This window comes from Lynx canadensis, chromosome E1 (genome assembly GCF_007474595.2).
Source record: "Lynx canadensis isolate LIC74 chromosome E1, mLynCan4.pri.v2, whole genome shotgun sequence".
Classification (NCBI taxonomy): Eukaryota; Metazoa; Chordata; class Mammalia; order Carnivora; family Felidae; genus Lynx; species Lynx canadensis.
Window position 1 is genome coordinate 45,333,850 of NC_044316.2, and position 18,047 is coordinate 45,351,896.

At 45.9% G+C, this 18,047-nt stretch overlaps 2 protein-coding genes across 3 annotated transcripts in view; both read left to right on the forward strand.

Moving 5' to 3' along the window:
- DCAF7 (DDB1 and CUL4 associated factor 7) overlaps window positions 1-8,835 on the forward strand; it is a 31,648-nt gene extending 22,813 nt beyond the window's left edge. The window contains exons 5-8 of one of the 2 annotated variants that reach the window (XR_003964561.1): window positions 502-711; window positions 1,655-1,772; window positions 3,969-4,206; window positions 8,763-8,835. Coding sequence is in view for 1 of the 2 variants with exons in the window: in XM_030295065.1 (XP_030150925.1) it covers window positions 502-711; window positions 1,655-1,772; window positions 3,969-4,141 (501 nt within the window). In the remaining variant the exon portion in view is untranslated. Of the gene's footprint in view, window positions 1-501; window positions 712-1,654; window positions 1,773-3,968 lie in introns of both variants that reach the window. The other variant, XM_030295065.1, reaches the window with a different exon arrangement.
- A 2,811-nt stretch (window positions 8,836-11,646) lies between these two features.
- On the forward strand, window positions 11,647-18,047 carry LOC115501423 (translational activator of cytochrome c oxidase 1). The gene is made up of 5 exons (XM_030296498.1): window positions 11,647-13,462; window positions 14,926-15,032; window positions 16,344-16,471; window positions 16,981-17,158; window positions 17,487-18,047. Exons 1-5 carry the CDS (start codon window positions 13,183-13,185, stop codon window positions 17,685-17,687), a joined length of 894 nt encoding a protein of 297 aa, XP_030152358.1. The 5' UTR covers window positions 11,647-13,182; the 3' UTR covers window positions 17,688-18,047.

Sequence of the window (18,047 nt, forward strand, 5' to 3'; positions counted from 1 at the left end):
TGGCTGCTATTAAGTGGCCACAGGAGGGCTGCTTCCACCTCTCAAATTGATGGCCTTAATGTGGTGGTCATGGATCTGTCTCTGATCACGCACAGACAAAAGCCACCAAAGCCCAGGAAATAAATGTTTCAATTTTATAGTGTGGCAGAAGACAGCTACTGGCTTGCAGCATACAGAATACTTGCTCAGACTTGTGCCCTGCTGCTCAGCAGGGTATGTGGTCTTTGCTTTATCACCAGGGTGGGAGGAAAAAGACTTGGAAGGGCAGGAATGCAGGAAGAAGCCAGCCAATTTGTGTAGCAGAATGATCTTCATTCTTTGGAACGTCACTGATGTTAGAGCTCTCAGCTGCCAGTATTCACAGATATTGTTTGGCTTTAGTTACCTCCTCCTGTGTCTTGAGGTGCGGGGGTTAGGTGAGCTAGGGATAGCCGAGTTCCCTGCTACCGGAAAAGAAGGTGACGGATCTGAATCTGACTGAAACTTCTTATTCACCAACAGGTCTATGATATTGCATTTAGTCGGGCTGGGGGTGGCAGGGACATGTTTGCCTCTGTGGGCGCTGATGGCTCCGTGAGGATGTTTGACCTCCGCCATCTAGAACACAGCACCATCATTTATGAAGACCCACAGCATCACCCACTACTTCGGCTCTGCTGGAACAAGCAGGACCCGAATTACCTGGCCACCATGGCCATGGATGGAATGGAGGTGAGTGCCCTGCTTCAGGCTGACATAGGCCTGGCCACCTAACGGTGGGACTGCCTAGTGTATCTAGAAGAGTGGCTCTTAGCTCGTGGCAGTTTTCTCTCCTGTGGATTTTTGGAAATGTCTGGAGACATTGTGGGTTGTCCCAACTTGGGGGCAGGGGACGGTGCTACCAGTATCTAGTAGGCAGATGCCAGGGCTACTGCTAAACATCCTGCAATGCACACAAGAGCCCCCAGTAACGAATTATCTTACCCCAAATGTCAAGAGTGGTAAGATTGAGAAAGCCTGATCTAGAACAAGGACCGCATGTTAAGAACTTTTACTGTTTGGAGCACTGGAGTTGGAGCCAAGAAAAGCAGTGTCTAAAAAGTAAACCAAATCATATGTGCTTATGGTGCTGAGTAGAGAAACAGGCAGTTATCCCCTTCTCGAGTCTGGACAGATTCTTCCAGCTTTAGCAAACACACATGGCAATGGCAACTCTCTGTGGCCTGTTGCTTGATAAAAGCAGTGAAGTGTGGGTGGAGATGATACAGTGATGAACTTTTGGTGAAGCCAGTACCTCAGACTTCTTACATTTCACTTTCTGCTTTGGGGGTTGTGGGAAGAGGGCTCTCATTCTGTCGGCTGAACATGCACAGAATTCTTAGCACATGTATCTAATAGGACTTGGTGGATTATCCAAATTCATGTCACCTCTCCTGCTTCTCACCTTTAGTTCAAAGGCCCTATGTTGTTTGAGATACAGACTATAAACTACCTGGGTCTTTTTCTTCCTTTCTCAATCCTATCACTGCTTTTGGGACCAAGACCCTCTTGTCTCTAATGGTCTTTAATCCACAAATGGACAAGTTATGCTTTCGAATTTTTTTTTTCTTGTGTAGTGTCTTATTTTCCTGTTACACCCTGAAGTTCCGGGGCCTTTTACTTGTTATTTCTGCAGGTAGTGATTCTGGATGTCCGAGTTCCCTGCACACCTGTTGCCAGGTTAAACAACCACCGAGCGTGTGTCAATGGCATTGCTTGGGCCCCGCATTCATCCTGCCACATCTGCACTGCAGGTAATCATGGTGGCAGGGGGTGGGGAGGAGCAATGGGGAGGGAGAGGTCAGGAGATCTTCTTCTTGTCTCCGTAGAAGTGTAATCCTTAACTATTTTCTAAGGATGGTTTGAGAACTTTAACAAAGGAACTCAATTTGGAGCTTCCCTCCACTTGTGAAATGGAAGCATTCCAGATTTCCAGATGACCTTGTATCTCCGTGATAGTGGAGCTTCTTCTGTATACCTTTCACATCATGTATCAGTTGTAGGCTGTGCCTCACACTGATACTTCCTGGGGACACAGAACGAACTTGCAGTGGGCTCTGGGTGTGTTGAAGGCACTGCATGGCCTGATCAGTAGTGTGTGACTTGTAGTCCCCATCTCACCATTTGCCAGACCAAAAACTGTACCCCTTAAAAATATGCTGGTAGTCAGTGTGCTTTTATTCTGGAAATAATATGAGTCTGTTATTAAAAATTAAAACAATACCGAGGTATATAAAATAGGAAGGTGAAAGTTATCTTTTCTCCTTCCTGCCCTATTTCCGCCTCAGTCCCATTCTCTGTAGAGGTGACCTCTAACAACAGCGTGTCTCTTTGAGACCTTTTTATGTGGGTGCATGCATACACACATCCCCTAGTATGAATGTCTGTCCCTTTATTTTATAAAGACAGGATTCCGCTCACCCCGTCGTGTTCTGCTCCTTATCTTTTTCATTTTCAGTGCCTCAGGTTTCCTTCTAACATACTTTTCCCTCTCCTCGCTAATCAGTAGCATCCTCATTTTCTTGTTCATTATGGAGCCAAAGGAGCAATGTCGTTTGGTGGTTTTCTGCTATTTTAGTATTAATTTGGAAGGCATGAAACTTTTCCTGTTTTTGGCCCTCTGCTCATGCCTGTATGTCATTGAGGAGCAGTTGGGGGCCTATGGCCTGTGCACCTCGGGTTGCGGTCTGACTCCTTCATTGTTGCCTTCTTTTTCCCCCAGGGGTGTGGATAGGGAAGGGTGAGACAAGGAGAAAAGAAAGATGTTGTCCATTGTTTGTGGCGAACAGTACCAGTGCCCCCCAGTAGAAACCCATCTTCTGCTCCTGGCAGCTGCCTTTGTCTGGCTCGCTGCTATGTATGTTGCACCTGTTTTGAGTCCCTTCAGGTGAAGGAGCTGTGGCTGAAGAATGTGCTTGGTTGAGAGCAGCACTGAGGAAAAGGAACTTAGTCCTTTAGAGGTCCTGAATGTTGCAAATAAACCCCCAGGGTTCCTGACAGAGGTTGTCCCTGGGAAAGGCCCAGGTTGTACGGCCTTGGTAGAAGGCTAGTGTTGCCCACATGAGCCTGGCCTGTTAGGACTTAGTTTATTCAGATCTACTGTGTATCAGAGACAGGTTTTCACATCAGGATGGGCTGATGGGATCAGGGGACACCGTGGTATTGAAGGTCATTGCCTCTTTATTTTTCGTCTCTGAAATTAAGAACTTATTAGTTTGATTATAAAAGTAAATAACCACATTACAGATCACTTATCAAATAGAAAGAAGTAAACCTAATTCATTACTTTGCCATCCTCATAATACCGCTGTTTTCATTTTTATATATTTTCTTCCAGTCATTTTTCATGTGCTTATTTATTTTTGTTAAGGTGATTACCTTCTTTCTGGTATTTCCCAGGGCACTTTTCTAGGGAAAATTGTTTTTAATAACATGTGTCCACTCAGCACTTTATCTCATCTGATAACAACACCTCATGGAACTATAAAAGTCCATAAAATGGGGTAAAATCCCATTAAGTTGAATCATTAGAGAGGTATCTTTAATTGCTGAAATACTTTAAGTGGCTGAAAATGACGTGTTTGGGGATCATTTTTTATCCCATCATCCTTTCTTGATGTTGCCCCAGGTGAGAGGTGCCCATTTAAGTCCCATTCTACCATCTCAGCTCTGCTGCAGCGAATGGGGCCCTGGGACACATCAGAGGCCTTGCTCCGAGTCCTGGCTTTGCCATTCCCTGGCTGCATAGCTCCGTGGTTTGGGGAGAGTTCCTTAACATTTCTGAATCTCAGTTTCTTCATCTATAAAAAGGGGGCTTAAAATAAAACCTCCCTTGCTGGGGTCTTGGTGAGCAAATGCTTTGTGAACTGTGATACCTCCACCTACCCCAGATGCTGGGATCATTGTCCTCCTGACTTGTGACCTTGCTTGCTGGCTTTCTCTGTCACTAGCGGATGATCACCAGGCTCTCATCTGGGACATCCAGCAAATGCCCCGGGCCATCGAGGACCCTATCCTGGCCTACACAGCCGAAGGAGAGATCAACAACGTGCAGTGGGCATCGACTCAGCCTGACTGGATTGCCATCTGCTACAACAACTGCCTGGAGATACTCAGAGTGTAGCACTGGCGGCGCCTTGCCCACGTGGCAGGGGCTTGTGTGTTTCCTGCCTCTGCCCCATCCCCAAAGTAAGAAGCAACGTGTTTCTGGTGGCCAGTATGTTTTTCATTGCTTTGCACCACTGTTACCAGAAGCTGCTCTAGGAGTTCCTGGCCAGTCATCCCATCGCTGTCTGTGCCAGACTCAGTGCTGTCGGCGCCTCCTCAGCCCAGGGCTGAGTTTTAAGATGTTCTCTCCTTTCCTCTTCTCCTTTGGTTCCTCCATTAAACTTTTCTATATATTTGTTTGTCAGCTGTTGTGGTAATGAGCATTACAGGCACTGGCTGTGTTTGTATTCATCTGTCCCAGATGTCTCTTCTCTGTCTGCTGCCTAAGGCAGCAATCCGTGTCCATGTCATGTTAGCACTTAAGTGGGAACAATACCAATTTGGAGTTTTTTCCTCTTATTATCAATGTCTTTAACAAATTTCAACTTTGTATATTTTTTACCTATCAGGCTAATTTTTTTATGAAAAGAATTTTACTCTTCCTGGTTTCTGCCTTTGTTTCCTAGTCCACCCTCGTAGCACTTCCTCTCTCCCCTCAGTGCCTGGATCTGGCACTGGGCCCTTGACCCCATGAGCAGTTTGCCTTCTTCAATCACTGAGTGCAGCATACCTGACCAGGAGTCCCAAACCGCCCCGGTGCTCTGAAGTCGACCAGCTCTCTCACCTTTTCTCAGCCTGCCTCTTCGCAAGGGCATTCTGGGCTCCAAAACAGACATGGGAAGCCTTCTGTTACTTCCTCAAGTACCTCTGTCCAACCCCGGTGGGACCTACTGGGAACGTGTTAGAGCTGAGAGAGACGGCATGCCTGACTTGAAGGGAATGGTTTCAGGAAAGCTGAGCTTAGAGTGCATTTCCAGCACACAGTTTCCTAGTCTGTTCTTCTCTCCAGATGTGAGTGTCAGACCATTTTCTTCCATGGCTTGAATGATAGACAAGCACAATCTGTAAGCTGATCTTTATGATCTCTGTTGGGTTAGTTTGCTGTGACTGGTGGTTGGCCACTCTTGGAGCGCCGTGGGGTGAGAGAGTCCTGCTTGAGAGGCACATCATCAGTGCATCTGATCCTGAACAAGGTCTCCTGTCCAGTGTGGGAGACCGTCAGCCCCTGGAAGGAGTGGACTAATAGGCTGTGATAATCCCTGGCCGTCAAGTGAATAGATAGCTGCAGGCCAGCCAGTTTGTGCACACCTGTTACCTTCCCACCCCATTCAGGTTCTGAGCAGTATTGGACTTGCAGGCCGCAGTGTCTGTTTCCGTTATGTGGGTGAGTTCCATGGAGGGGGCTTGTGTGTGATTCCAGTGGAAGATGAGTCTTTGGGCAGGTGGAGTTTGGGACATGCTCAGAGCCTGAGGGGACTTCGGTCTGTCGTGTTCTGCCACAGGTTTTTGAGCCCCTCTAAGTTGCCCATCTGTTCAGTAGCAGAGTCGCAGACCTCAAGGCTGGTGGTTTTGTCTGCTTGGGCTCTCACCTGCGCTTGAGAAACAAAACAGTTTTGTTCTCCTGGACCCTTAAACTCTTTTGGTCGAGCCTTCTTTTCCGGAGCAGATGTATTTGTATCCCTAAAGTCACGGCTCTTCGCTTTACTACACGGGGGCTCGTTCAAAAAAGGGGGCTCTTTTCTTAGTGTATTTCCCCTCCTTTTTCACTTTATTATTCTGGATTTGGGGCTCGTTAGCTTGCCATCCATTTGAGGTTGACTTTTCTGCAGTTGCTACCAGATTTGCTCTGTGTCATTTGGCAGCGTGAAGCGAGCAGTTCTTGGTCAGAACCCTCCTCTGTTTGCAATTGTATTTGCTGGTTCCAGGGTCCTTCTTAAGGGTAGCAAGTCTGAGTTGATGGTTGCTTGCTTTAGGAGGCCATCATGTCCTTACCATGGAAAAGGGCCTGAAGTGGAGGTCAGAGGTGATAGGAGGGGCTGGGCCTGCTGGGGCACTGAGTTCTAAGTTAAGATTCCTGATCTGCACTTAAACGTGGTCTGAATGGTGAGACGATTTGTCGACCGGAACTCAAAAACAAGGGAAAGATATTAGCCAATAGTAATTAGAATACGTTTGCATAATTTTGTTATTTACTCTGGAAACCAACAACTTTTGGTGGTGGTTTTCCCTTGCCCTGTGGACTCCCTGCCCTCTCACCCCTCCCTAGGCCCTGCAATGCAGTCCTCCTCCTGACATCCCACCTGGGGCCCAGGTGAGACTCCCCAGTCTCCCTGAGCAAACACACACACACAGTCACAGTTGCTGAGATGCTGGTATTTTGATCAGCTCTCTTGCCCTCCGTTTTTACCAGAGGCCAGATGGCCCCATGGCTGAGGGGGGGATTTCTGTAGTCTCAAGATTTAGAAAGCCTCTTAGTCAGGCATGCTCCAGGAAATGGAGATCTGTTGTAGTCTCAAAAGCGAGTGTCTATTTAATTGGTTTAGCTTTTCAAATTGACACCAGGAGGGAATGGGTGGGAGGCTCTGCATCTGTTTTCCTCTGGTGTGAGAGGAGCAGCGGCCAGGACTTCCCTGGGAAGGCCAGGCAGCAGCGGCGTGTCTGGGCTCTGCTCTCCTGGTGGTGGCCCTTTGATGTGCTCCTGCACCCTGGGCCGAGGCTGCTTCTGTTTTCCTTGTCTGAGGGGAGGGAGAGGTGCTGAATAAATTCGGCCTAAGGTACCACATCAGAGAGTTGGTGAATGAGTACAAGTCCTTCAAGGACTTGAGTGTTTACACCCAGAAGAGTTGGAACTTTCTCCTTCCAGGGAGGAATGAGACAGCAAGTTGAGGACTTGAAGAGGGGAGATACTTGATAACTGGGTGAGAATTTCTTAACAGAACGAGGATCAGCTCTCAAAGAACTGGTTAAGATTTGGAAAGAAACAGAAAAAATTGAGACTCCTACGAGGTTTTGATGATAGTTTTGGCTGAAATTTTCAGAGGAGATTTAGGATTTGGGAGAAAGTCAATGGTAAGTGTTTCTTTAGATCTAGGGAGAAAATATTAAAGGGCAGGAAAGGTCTGAGGTGGCCATGGAATGAGACTGTGCCCTCGGCTTGTGTCAGCCTTTCTGGGCATTCATCGGGTATGACCTGGGTAACTGGGGACAGGAGCCTCTTCCTGCAGTAGTGCAGCCATACATAGGTGATGTTTGGTGGCAGAAATCTGTAGGTGTTGGGAGTCCCGTGACCATTCCAAACCATGGCTTTTCTTGGTTGTAGATTTGTACAGAGCAGAGGAAGCAGAGGTTATAACCAGTCATGCCTACTTTTCTCCCCCTCCTTTTTCTTTTCTCTTCCTCTGGCCTTGCCACCATGGAACTTTCTCCCTGCTGCAGCCTGGGCCTCGAATTCTGAGGCTGTAAGAACAGTGGGAGCTGCAGGGTTTACCACACATGGGAGGGGCAGCTCCGTGTGGTCCTGCCACCTTCCCCAGTTTGAGAATATGGCAGCTCCTTTGCCTCCTGGCTTGGAGTAAGGGAGACCATTCAAGTAGACGCCTCTCTCAAAGCAGACACTTCCCTTTACTCTCTGCACTCCAGGATGAGGAAGGAGGGTCATGCCTGGCACTTAGGTTGTGATTTCCCAGGGAGGAGAGCTAAGCTGAGTAGTCACTGTGAACCCTGGACAAGGCTCTCTGTACTGGCTGGGCCAGCTGTCCAGAGTGTCTCATGTTGCAGAGCCTTGCCCACCTCTCCCACCTGCACCCTTTTCTCCCACCATTGTCATTGCCGCTGGCACTCAAAGTCAAAGGTGTGGCTACACAGTATGGGCCCGGTCCTCTCAGGCTACTTTGTGGATATTATTTTTTTTAAGTATGGAAACGTGCAGGTGCCTTCCCAGAGAGGCTTAGACTGGTGTATCAAACCAGAAACAGCTAAGCTAGTGAAAGTATGAACTCAAGAAGAAAGATGTTGGCAGTCTGTGTAACAGCTGGAAAACTCACAAGGACCCACCTTGAGGACAACCCAGTGAATATGGACTTGTGGTGTCTGCTGTTTAAGAGAAATGTTCTCACCTGGGGTTGGCTGTGGTAATACAGTGTGTGACAAAACTTGGTGACCTAAAGCTTTGACTTGCTTGAGTTGAGAATGAATCACTTGCTTGGGTTTCTGTGTATATTATGACCCTGTCAGTGACTTCCCCCCCCCCGCCCCCCGCCCCGAGTGTGAACTTGTAGCATGATTGTACAAACCTCTATGTAGAAAATGGAGATTTCTTATTCTCTGAAATGTTAAGCTCTAGCCAATCAGTTTCTGCCCCCTTTAGCCTAGTATGTCTGAACTTAATTTCTTGTTATATATTTAAGCTTTTCCTCTATACTGTAGGTTTTGTGACATCCCATGGTCAGGTGGAGAGGAAGCTGCCCCCTTGCAGAACTGTACTATCACCATTTTTCTTTTTAAAATATTATTATCACAGGATTGATTGTACACAGGGCTTGTAATAAAATGTTAACACTGTGCTGTGAAACCACAATGGTAAATCTCCATTGAAGGCTACTTCAAAGACACCTGAAAGTGGAGTGTTACATCTATGACTTTATTTCTTGCTTCCTGAGTATATTAAACCTAATTTTCACCCTTTCATTCTGTTTCAGCCTCCTGTATAAGAAGTACCGTATTTTCTGCCCATCATACTTTGTAATAAAACTTGAACATGTATAGACTGAATTTCTTCTTGTAATGAATTCAGTTCTTCCCATTCTGCCACTGTGGGCACATTCCAGAGACTCTGGCTGGGGGATTAGAGTCTGCCCCAGCCCATCACACTATCTGACAGCCTGACTCATCACCTTTAACCAAACACAGAGCATCTACCCTATGCAAGGGGCCATGGCCTTCAAATTACTTGCAGTCTCCCAGAGGAGACATCCACATAAACAGTTACTGGCAGTGTTATGCAGTAATGGGTATGTTTAGGCTTACAGGCTGCCTCCTGAGGAGGAGGTGATCGCCCAGAGGAGGTGATCACCTGGGTGATCTGAGTAGGAGCCAGAGGAGGTCAGGGAAAACTTCACAAGATGAAGGATGTTTGAACTGGGTTTTGAAGGCTGAGTAGGAGCTCTCCGGGAATAGGGAAAGACATTTAAGGCAGAGAGAATATCCACATACCACTCTAGAGGCAAGAAATAATATGGCCATATTCAGAGAAATAGAAGTTGATATGTGGTTTTGTATGGGGAATGGCAGGAAATGAGGCTAGAGAGGTAAGCAGGAGCCAGATGAAGCAGAATCTTTTGCGCTTTGCAGAAAGTTCGGGCCTTAACTCCTATATGAGACTTTGGAAAATTTACATAGAGGGAAGTCATGCTCAGAATTGCACTTTAGGAGGCCATGAAAAAAATGCCTGAGTAGGAGGTGAAATGGAGTCAGTTCACCTATTATAATAATCAAGATGAGAAAAAGTAAAAGCCTGACCTAAAGCAGGAACAGCAGGAAGGAGAGGACAGGGCATAACTGAAGAGACTTAAGAGATGGGGTAATAAGATTCAGTGAACTATTGGCTGTGAAAGATGACAAATGATAACTCCCAGACCCTCGGGGTTTGGACACCAGGTTCTGATGGATAACTAGGGTTTCCGCGACCAGGCCAGTTTGCTCGGCCTACGCCCCAATTTGGTAGGAGGGAGGAGTGCTTATCCCCACTGCTATTCAAATGCTCCGGGTCCTAGACGAACACTCCCTCCCCTTATTTTTATTTTCATTCTGTGCTCATGTTTAACCATTTCAAGGGAAGAGAAGAAGGGCAAATTGTGATTGATGCCATGAGGCAGTATTTGGCAAGTAGTTGCCATTGTGTTGGAAGCGTTGATCTGGGGATGGCAGTGAGTCTGGGAAAGAAGTGTGCACTCTAAGAGTTTAAACTGTGTGGCAAAATAAGCACCTTCTGGCTCTGTTAGAATTGTGCTGTATGGTCTGACAACATGTATTTTATGGGAAATATGAGGTTCCTGCTCTTTGTTTTTTAAGGGGAGAACTGGGAGAGTCAATACTGGCATTATTCCCCTTGATAGCCTGGGCTAAGCTGCAGGAACAAACTCCCAAGCCTCAGACTGAACACAACAAAATTTTACTTTTTGCTTACATGAAGTTCTTTGGAGGTTGGTCAGCTAGATCATCCAGAACATGTGGGAGGGAGAGATACGTTTTTCAAGATAGGGTCTGGAAGTGGCTTACTCACTTCTGCCCTTATCTGCCAGATTTAGTCACATGATTCCAAGGAAGGTCAAGAAGGATCATCTTCCTGTGTGCCTCGGAAGAGGAAATAAAAGTGGCAGATAAATAGTTATATCTCTGTCATACCATGACTTCAATGATCCTGAAAACCAGGCTCTAGAATGGTTCAGTCATATGTGAATTTATCTTGAGAACAGTTAAGTATTAGCTCAGACTGAGAAAGTAAAACTCCGCCCTGCTGTTCATCACAGATAGAGACACAGATAAAAGCAGCTGCAAAGTTAACAAGAAACAATATTTCTCCCAAGCATATCTGTGTCATAACAGTGACTACTTTCTTTTCTTTTTTTAATTCACTGAAAAACTTTGTTCTCTAAAATCATAGACTGTCAGAAAGTTTGCTGTTTGAAATATCTGTGAGAACGAAGACCTACAGTCTTGCTTGGAGAATCCAAATCACTGGCAGAGAAGCAGCCTTGATTTCCAGCCAGGTATAGAACCTCAGAGCAGGGGTTTTTGAATATAGCATTCCCCACTTAGCTTTGTAGTTTCCACAGAAACTAAACTCTGTCTGCTTTGCAGTCCAGAACTGATGTTCACCCACTTTTCATACAGCTCTGTGTTCCTTTGAGCCTATCAAACTCTATTTCATTGAAATTTCGCCTAACCTCCACCTTTGTCCATACTATATGTATATTAGTACATATACTATATTAGTACATATACTATATTATACTATATTAGTACATATACAAATCTTTTCCTTTGTTTGGTGAGACACCCCACCATCCCTATAGTGCGCAGTTTTCCTTGTTGCAGTGAGTCTATAGTCTGACTTTGTTGAACTACAGATTTGCCTTGGTAGACTTAGGCTGATTGGACAAGGGCAACCTCAAACTTCACTTTGGCCTTTATGTTTATTTGCAATTATAAATTCTCTTAATTTGCTTTTTGCTATTCAAAGTAACATTTATATTAAACTATATTTTTAAATTACAAAAAGTAATACTATCTATGAATAGTATTTTCATAAGCACATGAAAAGATGTTTGACATCATTCGTCATTAGGGAAATACAAATCAAAACCACAATGAGAAACCACTTCATGGGGCACCTGGGTGGCTCAGTGGGTTAAGCGTCCTACTTCAGCTCAGGTCATGATCTCAGAGCGCGTGACTTCGAGCCCCGCATCAGGCTCTGTGCTGACAGCTCAGAGCCTGGAGCCTGCGTCGGATACTGTTGTCTGCCTCTCTCTCAGCCCTTCCCCCCCTCGTGCTATGTCTCTCTGTCTCAACATGAATAAACATTAAAAAAAAAAAAGAAACCACTTCATACCCACTAGGATGTCAACAGCTATAGTCAAAAAGAGATAAGTGTTGGCAAGGATGTACAGAAAAGTGGAAACCTCATATGTTGCTGTTGGGAATGTAAAATAATGCAACTGTTTTAGAAAACTGTGGCAGTTCCTCAAAAGGTTGATGGAGTTACTATACAACCCACCAGTTCCACTCCTTGTTGTATACCCAAGAGAAACAAAAACATGTCTGTACAAAAACTTGAACATAAATGTTCATGACAATATTATTCATAATAGTCAAAAGGTGGAAACAACCCAAATGTCCATCAACTGATGAATGGGTAAATAAAATTGGTATATCCATACAATGGAATATTTTTTGGCAATTAAAAGGAATGAAATACTGACATATGGTACATGGATGAAGCCTGAAAACACTATATGCTAAGTGAAAGAAGGCAGTCACAGAGGACCACATATTGTATGATTCTGTTCACATGAGATGTTCAGAATAGGCAAACCCATAGAGGCAGAAGTAAATTGGTGGTTTCCTAGGACTGAGGGAATTGGGGGGAAATGGGCAATGACTAATGGGTAAAAGGTTTCTTTCTGGGGTGACTAAAGTGTAAAATTGATTGTTATGATGGCAACACAAATCTGTGAATACATACATTAAAAGCCATTATACACTTTAAATTGGTGACTTGTATGACATGTAAATCATGTCAATAAAGCTGTTTAAAACAAAACAAAACAAAAAACCCGAAGAACTGTGCCAGACACAAGGGTACCAACCTGCTCTCAAAGAATTTAATACTGTGGCAGAGCCATAAACATGTTTATATTAAAAAGTTATGTGCTAAGGTACAGACGTGTATGAAGAGTTATGTGAGCACAAAGTAGGGCATCTGAACCCGACTGGAGAATCTGGAGATGTTTCCATTTGGTGGAAAATGATGCCTGAGCTGAATCTTGAAGGAAAACAAAAGTTAGCCAGGTGAAGTCAAGTGGAACAAAGACCAGCAAAGACAGGTTTGTGTTGAACAAAGAACTGGGAGAAGTACTAGGAGTAATCTGATGTTTCTAATACGGCAAAGTACAAGGAGAGTGCCGAGCCCATCGCAAAGAAGCTTGGATAATAACAATAATAAATTCCTAAGTGAACTATTAGTTACACCTTAAAAAAAAAAAAAAAAAAAAAAAGGTCGCCCCGCTTCGCCCCAGCTCTGCACAGGTACGACAAACAAGCGAGTACCGCGAGGCGGAACGGATTTTGCGGGCGATGGGGGCACGTTTCCGGAACGGACCGGGGAAAGGAAGTGTGTTACTTTATCGAGGGCACCCACTCCCGGCTTCCTCGGGGATGGTGCAGGGTGCTTCGTGTCACTGCTTCCCCGGCCTGGCCTGAGCACTTGGGTCTCCGGTGAAGGGCGGAGGTAGCCGCAAGCTCGGGACCTGCTTGTTTCTCTGGCGGACACCACGGGCTGACCGTGGTCGCTGCTCTTTGGCTGCTCTTGCTGACCTTGGCCCAGGGTCGGAGCCGATGGCGTCTTGGGCCGCTGTCAGCCTAAGCAGAGTTCCTGCCCGGTGCTTGTGGGCGCAAGGCCCCGGTGTCCGGGCGGCTCTTCCGTCCACCCTCGCGGCCTCCCAGCCTGAGCCCACAGGCTGCAACCCCGCTCCGGGCAGGACGCTGCACCTCAGCGCGGCCGTCCCCGCAGGGCACAACAAGTGGTCCAAAGTCCGGCATATCAAGGGTCCCAAGGACGCCGAAAGGAGTCGCATCTTCTCCAAGCTCTGTTTGAGCATCCGCCTGGCGGTTAAAGGTAAGAACCTGACGGTCGTCCGCTGCTGTCCTCTCCGCGCCCAAAGCCTCGCTTGCCTCTCAGAGCTAAACCAGAGCCAACCCCGATCCTTGGTCCTTCATATTCTTTTCTTTTCCTAATACTCACCGTTGCCCACTTTATAAACGTTCAAAACACCTCCCTACACTGTAGGTCTCCACTCACCTTTCCAGATGCTGAGCGTATGCCTGCTTGTCACAGAGTTGCTCTTAGGATGATAATGGTGAAAGTGACTTCATTCTAGAGTGTAGCTGGGTACTTCTTAGAAACAGACCCTAAGGGTAAGGTCACTCGTGTGTCTTTTCAGTAGAGACAAATCAAACCCTCTAGTCGCCTCTGGTAGCACATAGGTTGTGTGGCAGGGGCGTTGAGTAAAGCTGTTAGTTGCCCAGACTCAGTTTGCTTTGTTAGGGTTTCCTAAGACACATTTTCTTGGAAGGTAAGTTTGCAAGCATGGTTTTTTCAACTGTGTAGCCACTGTAGAAAGGCTTTTTTTGTTTGTTTTTGTATTTAGTGTCAGATACCTGTAGGAGTGGAGAACAAGTCCTGTAAAAATTATGGACTTCAGAGTCAAGAAGACTTGGTTTCTGTCACTTACTAACTGTATGACTTTGAGCAAATGGCTTAACCTTGATAAGTTTCAGTTTTCTTTCTTTCTTTTTTTAAATGTTTATTTATTTTTGAGAGAGAGAGAGAGAGTGCAAGCAGAGGAGGGACAGAGAGAAGGAGACACTGAATCTGAAGCAGGCTCCAGACTCTGAGCTGTCAGCACAGAGCCTGACGCAGGGCTCGAACTCATAAATGATGAGATCATGACCTGAGCTGGAGTCGGACACTTAACCAACTGAGCCACCCAGGTTCCCCGAGTTTCAGTTTTCTAATCTAAAACAGGGACAGTGCCTACCTTGAGGTCATTTCTGGTGCATAATAGGCACTCAGTAAATATAAGTTTACCCCTAGAACTCATGCCTGATATTTCTCTTTGCTTCCTTTTCTTCTAAAATCTTGATACTGAGTTAGATAACAGTATTGAATGTTTGTTATGTGCACTGGTAATACAAGACAATGAGATATAGCCCCTACTCTTAGAGACAGCGTGATTACATGCTGTCATGTGAATGTTTCAATAATTACAAAATAGTGGTGTCAGAGCAAGGGGTATTAATAAGTCCAGGAAATGTTGGTACCATTTTCATTTCTTACCGATTCAAAGTGGTGTTCACTGAAACCTAGCAGGAAGATATCCTCCCTTAAAGAGTGAATTAGAACCTTCTTTTCCAAAATACTTCTCTGTATTCAAACGCTGAATTAATATTCTAAATGAACTGAGAGCTAAGTGGCGACCTGCTGCTCTTCTGGCTGGAGGTGGGTAGAGTGGCAGAAATCCCTTCTTTCCCCCTGGCTGTAATGCAGTGTTTTCACTCACTCTTTTCTCTCTATCTCAGAAGGAGGCCCCAACCCTGAACTCAACAGCAGTCTGGCCAACATCTTAGAGGTGTGTCGCAGCAAGCACATGCCCAAGTCAACGATTGAGGCATCACTGAAAATGGGGGTGTGTCCTCACTTTGACATTTTCTTATTGATCACAGCCCCTCCGGGGCCCATGTCTGGAAGGCCACTAAACACTCTGAAATTATCAGAGAGAAGAGTAGCATTGTGGTCGATACCCTCAATACAGAGCCTTCTGGTGGCTCTGTGTCCTTGGACATTGGTTGTGGGAGCATAATCAGGAACAGGATGAATAGACAATGTACAGAAGCATATGGCCTAGGGACCTAGGACTGCTTAGCCAAGTATGTGAGGAGATGAGAGAGAAAGAAGGGACACAGTGTGGGGAATATTAGATTGAGAAAAGGTTTGTTTTTCAGATATTTATGCCCTAAAGGAGAAGAGCCAGTAGAAAGAGAGACAGGGGCAATAGTGATGGTGGGAGGGGCAAGGATGTAGAGCCCAGTTATGTGAATTGTCTTTGAGCCCAGGTGAGAGGACACCTCTTCCTCTGGGACAAGTAGGAAGGATTTGAGGAATGATAATCATCTTAATAGCCAATAATTATTGAGTGCTTACTCTAGGCCAAACACTTTGATAAGAACTTTGTATGCGTTATCTCACTGAATCCGCAAAACAACCTTAAGTGGAAACGGGGAAACAGAAAGATTAGGTGACCAAGTCACAGAGAAAATGACAGACTTGAAACCAGACAGACTCTAGAGCCTGTTCTTTAACCATTTATAAATACTGCCTTCATGTGGGCTGTGGAAGGAAGAAATTGTCATTTGGGAGTTCCTGGAAAGGCAGCAGGGCAGGGTGCTTGGAGAGAGTCGTGAAAGTTGTGCAGGCAAGGGATAAATGGAGGTGGTATGGAAGGTCCAGATGAGATTGATTGGTCATTAGACTTCTGATGAATTGTTTGAATTTTGTGGCCCTGATATTTTCAGTGGTTCTTATGATAGGGCCCAGGTGTGCTATTTCCTGAAGCAGTACTCAGCACCCCAGGGGAGACTTCACCGATGGGTTTCATGCAGGGTGGGCATAGGAGGAGGAGTCTTGGTGGGAGTTGGGGGGGTGTGTGTGTGTTAGATTTGAGATTCAGCTGGGACAGGGAGGAAATGAAACTGGGAGATGGCTGACTGATTGTTCAGAGACCAGAGAAACAGACTCCCTTCCCAGTAAGGGGTTATACTTTCAGTTACCTCAAAAGTTGGTCCCAAGGGCCACCTCTCAGAGGTGGGGGACAACAATAAAGACTTGAGAGTCTAAGCTCTACTCCAGAGAGCCCCTCCCATGGAGTTATCTGTGTTCTGGGCTGGGATGCAGGAGGGAACTGGGAAACAGGAAAATGTGCTCATGTTGTTTATTGCAGAAAACCAAGGATGTTTATTTGCTGTATGAGGGCCGAGGCCCTGGTGGCTCTTCCCTGCTCATTGAGGCATTATCCAACAGTGGCTCCAAGTGCCATTCAGACATCAGACATATCCTGAACAAGAACGGGTAGGTATATGTGTAGGGAAAGTGGAAGGCTATGAAGCCTTAAAGTTCCAATTCTTTGCAAGGAAAATACTGTTGTTCTTGGCAGTGTTTCAAGTTTTAAGCACACTTCATCCTTAGCAGAATCCAAGTGGGATCATTTCTTCTCCCTTGTTTCGTTCTGTACTAGGCAGGATCCAGAAGACTTGTTCGTTAGATGTAGAAGGGGCTCTTTGGCCTATTTTCCTCATGTGTAGCCATATAATGTCCAGGTCTTAAAATGTACTACCGAGACTGGAATCTTAAAAGATGAGCAAAGTTTTTGCATCCACTAAACTCCAATCAGGGCAGAAAGTAGGGGATGGAGATATGTTTGGATTATTCCCTTGCCAGGTCGTAGCTGCATCTTCTCCTTCAGAAGTATGTATGTCTATACTCCGAAGGCTGGGTGGGAAATAAGAGTATTAGGATGCAGTGCTATGTGGAGGCTGAGTCTAAAGGCATTTGGTCTGGCGCATTTCCTTTCCTTTTAGGGGAGTGATGGCTGATGGAGCCCGCCACTCCTTTGACAAAAAGGGGGTGATCGTGGTTGGAGTGGAGGACCGAGAGAAGAAAGCCGTGAACCTAGAGCGTGCCCTGGAGATGGCAATTGAAGCAGGAGCTGAAGATGTCAAGGAAACTGAAGACGAAGAGGAAAAGAACATTTTTAAAGTGAGTATGAAGACTTAGTGTTTGGTGGACTTCTGAGAGGGTCCTAATAGATGCGTTAAGGCATGCCTCTCTCGGTTTCTTCTTTTGTGCCTTGGGGTACAGGTGACATAAAGAGTTCACACGTTGCACAAACATTTATTAAGTGAATACTGGAAAGGGCTTACTGAGGACTTTGAGAAGGATTCAGAACTCTGAAAACTATATCTCTGCTCGTAAAGAACTTAAATCTGGTGATTCATAATAGTAATTGCATTCAGGTTTTGCAGAGTTCTGACTGGCCTTACCCTGTTACCTCCTGACTCCTCACCTGACTTTCCTTTGTCCCTAGTTTATTTGTGATGCCTCTTCACTGCATCAAGTGAGGAAGAAGCTGGACTCGCTGGGCTTGTGTTCTGTGTCCTGTTCGCTAGAATTCATCCCCAACACAAAGGTGCGGCTCGCTGACCCCGACCTGGAGCAGGCTGCCCTTCTCATTCAGGCTCTTGGCAACCACGAGGATGTGATCCAGGTCTATGACAACATTGAGTAACCAGGCTGTATGTGCCCATGAGGTCCTTCCTAGGCAACTGGCAGCCCTTTCTGGAGCACAGGCTTTTGCAGCGTACTCTGAGACTGAAGCAGATTGGAGACCTAGCAGCTTAGGAGACACAAAACCAAGACCTGCAGCCCTTTGAGGCCAAGGGAATCACTACATCTCTGTGGGGCCACTTTGTCAGTTCTGCTGATGTCTTATAGCCCTCCTGGATGCAGGGTGGAAACAGCCAGCTAATCAGACTCTGATCTCAGGGAAGGATAAGTGCCCTGAGGACCCAGGTACTATAAACTACTTTTTTTTTTTTTTTTTAAGAGAGAGAGGGAGAATGCCTGAGCAAGGTAGAGGGGCAGAGGG